The 6,785-nt window shown below is 54.0% G+C and overlaps 1 protein-coding gene across 1 annotated transcript; it reads left to right on the top strand.

The window, feature by feature from the left end:
• Positions 1–4,284: 4,284 nt before the first annotated feature.
• On the top strand, positions 4,285–4,857 carry LOC101771798 (probable glycosyltransferase 6). Its single transcript, XM_004955104.1, has 2 exons — positions 4,285–4,617; positions 4,666–4,857. Exons 1-2 carry the CDS (start codon positions 4,285–4,287, stop codon positions 4,855–4,857), a joined length of 525 nt encoding a protein of 174 aa, XP_004955161.1.
• The last annotated feature ends 1,928 nt before the right edge of the window (positions 4,858–6,785 follow it).

Here is a 6,785-nt window from a genome sequence, read left to right as displayed (position 1 = left end):
GTCTCCCCTGCTCCTCCTCTCGCCCGTTGCGTTCGCCTACACCGGCCAGCCGCCTTTCCTCGCGCCGCGCCTCGGCCAAGTAGGAGAAAGCTGTGGCCCGCGGCTCGCCTCCACTGCGTGGTGGCGCTGGCCCGACTCGCGGCATTCCTGGCGCCTGCTTGTTCGTCCAACGGCGAGCACCAGCAACGCGGCGTCCGTCGGGGGCCTATGCGCGACCGTCCGCTAGGACCCTATACCCCCCGCCTCGCAGCTCGACCGTCGCCGCCTCTGTCCTCGCAGCAGCAGCCGTGGGGCGCCGCCGCCATGCGGTGCGCACCCACATGGTGCCTCGCTCGTGGACTTCGCAGCCCATGGTCGGCACATTCAAGGCACTCGGCCTCCTCGCCAAGGGGGTTATGTGTAAATTATACGGGGGTAATATGCAAATATTTAGATCGCGACTATTAATCGCGATCCATATCAGGAGTCTCTTTGCAAATGTTACGGCGCCGGCGACACCGCTACCGCGTCCCGCCGTCAGGTTCTCGCAGCGCCCCCACGCTCAGCGCTTGTTCAGGGATGCTGCTCGCCGCCGACTGGAGATGTAGCCCCCCACTGCCACGCTCGGCCGCGCCCGCCGGGTGGCGGCGGCGCGGCGGGCGCGGCGACGACGCTGCCGCCGCTGCACTGCAGGGCAGGCCGGCTTTCCCCCGAGAGAGCAGCACGTGGCGCGGCGGCCGCGCGAGCGAGCGTGGCACAGTGAAGCGTCGTGGTGTCGAGCACGGCGGCGCTGACTCCTGGTCTCTACTTCTCCGGTCAGTGTTTCGCCACCGCCGCCGCGCCGGCCGTGGCCTCCTACAACTACGGATTGCCAGAAGACGAAGACGACGCCATCTCCAGTCAGTGTTCCGATTGGATGCCGTACTTGCTGGATCCTCCCTCTTCAAAAATAAAATCGCACTCGATCTTCAATTTCTCACTAATCCAAGCATTTTCTTTTTCTCTCGATCGCACCCGGCCGTGGTTCGTGTCTTGGTGACTTCAAATTGATGATGGAGACGCTCATCTGCTTGGCCCTTTCCAGCTTCATGGTTCGCCCGCTGAGCTCATCTTTGAAGATTACTATTACTACGGGGTGCTTGCTGATCCTGACGACAATGTCGACGACGAACTTTTGTAATTACAGGATAAAATATGGGTCTCGATCATGTATTGTAATACGAAAAACAAAAGCAGACAGATCGGGATTTTCCAATACTTATGAAATGAACAAATACAAAAACGGTGAAAACGGCTGTAGGAGTAAATGACAAAATTGATGTTTTTTCTAACAACAGAAATGGTCGGAAACTATATGTAATACATGAACGATATCTGACAGATTTGGAATTGCCCGTTCCCGTTTCGATAGATTTATACCATTTGATCGGCCAGTATCCTGATTCCATGTCATTTTAGAGGTGGTGGGCTGTTCTGACTTCTGACAACATCATCTAAAATGAACAGTTATGTTACAGAATTAATGATGTGACATTTGCTCGACTGTGACAGATCTTTTAAATGAGCAGCGAGGTAATTGCATCTTTGCCTTGAGCAGCTGAACTGCAGATAAGGGATGCTTTGGCGCTCGCTGTTCAGTGGCCTTTGGCGGTAAGAGCAAGTTTAATAACGCAGCTAGCAAGCGGGCTGCAAGGTTTTTCTCAGCTTTTTTCTAGCCCACTCGTACAATGGTTAGCTCTTCATCATTAATACATAGCTCATAAGTCATTCTCACAAAATTTCTTGGTTCCTGTGCCCAAGTCGGCTGTAAGCTTATAGCCCACTTCTCCTCTCTCACCTCTTCTCTCTCCTCCATGTCAGCATTCAGCCAGCTTATAGCCCCTTATTATACTTGCTCTAAACGGCGGCGGGCAAAAGAGCAATGCAACACTTGTGTTCCCAACAATAGCAGGTTCCTTAGATAAATACACTCCTTCGTTTTCGCAAGCAGTTAATTGCATTCGATTCAGTAATTTCCATAGGCAGACGAGGTTGCATAAGGGTGTTTGACGGTACTCCACCTCCAAAAAATAGCTCCACTCCACCAACTCTATACTTTTGGTGCTTCACTCCATCAACTCTAGAAAAACATGAAGTTGATGTACGTGTTTGGCTGATTGCAGTGCTCCAACCCCAGAAACGTAAGGTCATGTTGTGAATAGTCTATTTTACCCATTGTAAATGGAGTCGCATGTCATCCTCTTCTCTTTTCTACTCTCCTCTTCCTCTCTCTTCTATCTTCTCCCCTCTCTCTTCCTCTGCTTGCATTCGCCACGAGCCTCCCGCAAGGCACTCAACGGCGACGGCGGTAGGGCCACAACGCGGGGGAGCGGACAGCTCGGCTGGCGAGCGGCGGCGCCACGACGCGAGACCACGATGGCGGGGTCGCAGCGGTCGGTTCTGAATCGAGGCACTGCCCCAACTTTAGCGTGTGCGGCGTGGCCCCAAGCCTAGCCCTAGCGAGCCATAGCGGCACGTCACGATGTGCGGAGGAGGTACGGCTGTGGGGCACTGGAGATGCAACGCAGCACCGACAGGTGGCAAAGGTGCGGCTCCACGGGCTGCGGCAGCGCAGCCAGGGCCACGGCTTCGACGATCAGCCGTGGCGCAGGCGGCAGTGGTGGCAGCGCATCCGGGGAGCAGCGCCGGCGAGGGCGGCGCCGTCTGGCAAGGTCCTACGGGGATGGCACGGTTCGGAGAGGCGCGGTCTGGCGGGAGCAGCAAGGTCCTACGGGGACGGCACGGTTCGGAGAGCGTTGGAGGGTGCGAGCGTGCGGCGCCCTCACGACTGGCGGCTGCCTGGCCTGTTGTGCGATGCCCCCATGGCTGGCGGCGCCCGACGCTGCCTGGCCTGCGTTTGTCGCGAGGGAGGAGTCATGGGGAAAGAGATGGGTAGGCGGACGGGAGGAGGAGTCACGGGGTGTTTTCTTTTCTGATTGCGAACCGATACGGGTGTAACTGATGGCAGTGATGGGTAAATACTCACCAACTCCACGAGAAGGTCTGAAAAGGGAGTTTTTGAGCACCCGCTGAGGTACTCCACTAAAAACGTGGATCTGGCACCCTGCTCCACCTTTTTCCTAGGGCTGTAGTTGTTGGAGCTAAATGCGTTTAGTTGCGAATTTTTTGAGTTGGTGGAGTGGAGAATTTTTCCTCAAGTGGAGTGCTGCCAAACATCCAACCTGTTCCCTTCCACGAGTCTGTGGAAGTGTAGATTCAGGCGCAAAGCTGCATCATACCTCTCGACGAAAAAGATGAGTGTCTGATACTCTGATGCTGCAATCCATAGCTAATCTCAACTCTGAAGTCTGAACTATGAGCATGCGAAACAGTCATCCTGTCATGCTCTCTGATCCATCGTCCGCTGTACCAGGAGGCAGGCGGGCGCCGGCGAAGACAGCGAGGCAGGCGGGCGCCGGCGAAGACAGCGATGTCGTACGAGCCGACGGCGGCCACTGTGGGCATCTGCCGAAGCCAGCCGACCGGCGAGCTTCTTGCAACGATGAAGCGGCGAGGTCTCCCGCGCCGTTGATCGGTGGACACTCGCCGCCGAGCCCGAGCACCGCCGCCGCGCCGTCCAGCCTCCAGCATGGCGGCCTCCCGCGCCCGCCTGACGACTGATGAGGACGACAGCGGGACCAAGTCCACGCCCAATCTGGACCGCACATTCTCGATCCAGCAGCTATCAGGGACCCAAGTGGTGGATAGTATTTGAAATACCGTCCACCCCCGGTCCCCGGACGGCAATTCGTTTACCGTCCACCCCTAGTTGTCGCTGCGCCGCTGGCTCAGCTGCCCGGCGTGGTTCGCTAGAGCACCGCCACGTCCCGGGCGTCAACTGAACCCCTTCCCTTTCTCCTCCCCGTGTCGCCATGGCGCCGCCAGCTTCCACTTCCCACCGGCCATGGCCATGGAAAGCAAGGAAGAAACTAACTAGAAACAGGGCCTGCGGCAGTTCCTGGATCAGTTCCTAGAACAGTAGATGCAACCCATCGACAAGAGTTACCTCCGCGGATGGGCGCGTCGCTGTCGATCGATCGTGCATCCCGACTCCTCGGGTTGCCTCGAGTCTCGACTATCGTCGGAGTTGCAGATCGACGGCCACCACCCTGTTCTTGGCATTCTTGATGTGGATGGGATTGGAGATCGATCGCCGGGGTTGCATACCTGCATCGCAGCCTCGCGCTTTCTCCACGAACCTGCCGCGCGTACTCCTCCTCACTCCCGGAGCCACGACCAAACGACACACACAATCCCTCTCCTCCTATGGCCGCGTCGTGGAAGGCCGCGACGGGCAAGAAGGACGCGGCGCCATCGGCACCGCGGCCCCACTGCGCGCGCGACGTGCTCGTGTTCGCGGCTGGCGTGGCGGCGGCCGTGCTGGCATTCCTGGGGCTTTCGTCCTTCGTGCTCGTGCCCGGATGGCGCGGCGGCGGCGGCTTCGCCGCCTTCCCCGTCCCCGGACCGGCGGACGGGCCGCGCACGTTCTACGACGACCCGGACCTCTCCTACGCTTTGGACTGCCGCATCACCGGGTGGGACGCCAAGCGCGCGGCGTGGCTGTGGTCGCGCGGGCTCGGCGCGGGCGCCGCCGGTAGCGCATGGTGATGGTGATCGGGTCACAGCCGGAGGCCCGGAGCGGTGCAGGAGGGGCGCCGGGGGCGACCACTTGTCACCTGCTCCTTCCTCAAGAACAAGCTCGACTACTGCCGGCTCCACGGCACCGAGCTCCTCTACGACAACGTGCTGCTGGAGCCGTCCATGGCGACGTACTGGGCCAAGATCCCCGCCGTGCGCGCCGCCATACTGGCGCACCCGGACGCGGAGGGGGTCTGTTAGAACAACGTATAGAATATGAAGTAAACAACACTCCTGCTCATAAAAGTCTTTCCTGTTTCCGGGTTCCACAATTTATAGCATTTGACACCCGAACTATAACCAAGGAAAAGACACTTAACAGCTCTAGGCTCTAATTTTCCATTATCAACATGAGCATAAGCAGTGCATCCAAAAACTTTCAACTGTGAGTAATCAGCAGGCGTACCAGACTATACCTCAATGGGAGTTCTTTTATTTAGTGGAATAGAAGGCGACCTGTTGATCAAGTAACAGGCAGTATTAGCAGCTTCAGCCCAAAAACGCTTGCTCATCCTGGCATTAGACAGCATGCAACGGGCCTTGGATATAATGGTTCTGTTCATGCGTTCGGCCACACCATTCTGTTGTGGAGTATGGGGTATGGTGTGATGCCTAACAATACCTTCCGATCTGCAATAATCATTAAATTCATGCGAACAAAATTCTCCACCATTATCAGGACGAAGCAATTTCACCTTCCTTTCAGTTTGCTTTTCAATCATGACTTTCCAGTCCTTAAAAGCAGCAAATGTATCATCTTTCTATTTTAGAAAATAAGGCCAAACCCTTCTAGAGTAATCATCAATAATTGTAAGCATGTAACGAGCACCACCAAGCGAGGACTTACGGGAAGGACCCCATAAATCAGCATGAATATAATCAAGAGTACCTTTAGTGGTGTGAACAGAAGTGTTGAAACGTACCCTTTTATGCTTCCCGAAAATACAGTGCTCACAAAACTTCATTTTACTCGAAGTGCAGCCATCCAGTAGGTTTCTCTTCATCAATTCTGCCATACCATGGTGACTCATATGTCCCAGACGCATATGCCAAAGATTAGTTTTACTAGGTTCCTCATTAGTAACAGCAGCAATAGCGGAATCAGAACCAGGTAAAGTACACCCTCTAAGGACATATAACTTTGCAGAATTAAGATCACCTTTCAAGCAGACAAGAGTACCTTTTGATACCTTCAGAACACCATCTGAACCGGAATATTTGTAACCTTCTGCATCAAGTGTGCTCAATGAGATAAGATTTCTGGACATCCCTGGTATATACCTGACGTTTTTCAGAGTGCGTGTCATGCCATCATCAGTCTTGATCTGAACTGATCCAATCCCCACAATGTCACACGGGCTATTATCTCTCATCCGCACAACATCCCCTTTCTGCACAGGCTTATACGAGCTAAACCAATTTCTGTTAGTGCAAATATGAAATGAACATGCGGAATCAAGAATCCATTCATCATGACCAGCAACACAACCGGCAAATACTACCAGACAATCTCCAGATTCTTCATCAGACACGGCAGCAGCAACAGAGACCTTACTAGCCGACTTGTTTTTCTTCTTCTCCTTATTCTGTACTTTTCTGCAATCCTCAACAGTATGATTTGTTAGCTTGCAATAAACACAGAATTTTTTATTACCATGCGGCTTGGACTTTGAGCGGCCTCTCCTTTCGTAGTTTTCCTTCCATCATCATTGGAGGATCTGTTTTCAGTTCTGCCTCTCACAAGCAAAGCATCGCCCTTGGAGGACGACATCTTGTCATTCTGCACCATACCTCTCATCTTCTCCCTTGACTGGAGAGCCTCATAAACTTCCTTTAGAGTTAGTTCATCACGGCTCAAGAGTATGGTGTCACGAAAATTTGCATACGAATTTGGCAAAGAACATAACAGTAATAGACCTAAGTCCTCATCATCATACTTCACCTCCATTGACACTAGATCGGCGACGATCTTCTTGAATTCAGCGATGTGGCTCATCACTGAATCCTCCTCCTTCATCTTCAAGGTGAACCGTTTCATCTTCATCTGCATCTTACTGGTTAGATCCTTGGACATACAGATCGATTCCAGTTTCAGCCATAGTTCTGCAACAGTTTTTTCTTTCAAACAC

The sequence above is a fragment of the Setaria italica genome, chromosome I, assembly GCF_000263155.2.
Source record: "Setaria italica strain Yugu1 chromosome I, Setaria_italica_v2.0, whole genome shotgun sequence".
Classification (NCBI taxonomy): Eukaryota; Viridiplantae; Streptophyta; class Magnoliopsida; order Poales; family Poaceae; genus Setaria; species Setaria italica.
The sequence above is the reverse complement of the archived record's forward strand: the minus strand, read 5'-3'. Positions and strand labels throughout refer to the sequence as shown.

Coding starts and splice junctions, on each gene's coding strand:
- LOC101771798 (XM_004955104.1), top strand. CDS start 4,285: ATGGCCGCGTCGTGGAAGGCCGCGACGGGCAAGAAGGACGCGGCGCCA. Junction 4,618..4,665: donor GCGCGGGCGCCGCCGGTAGC/GCATGGTGATGG, acceptor GGAGCGGTGCAG/GAGGGGCGCCGGGGGCGACC.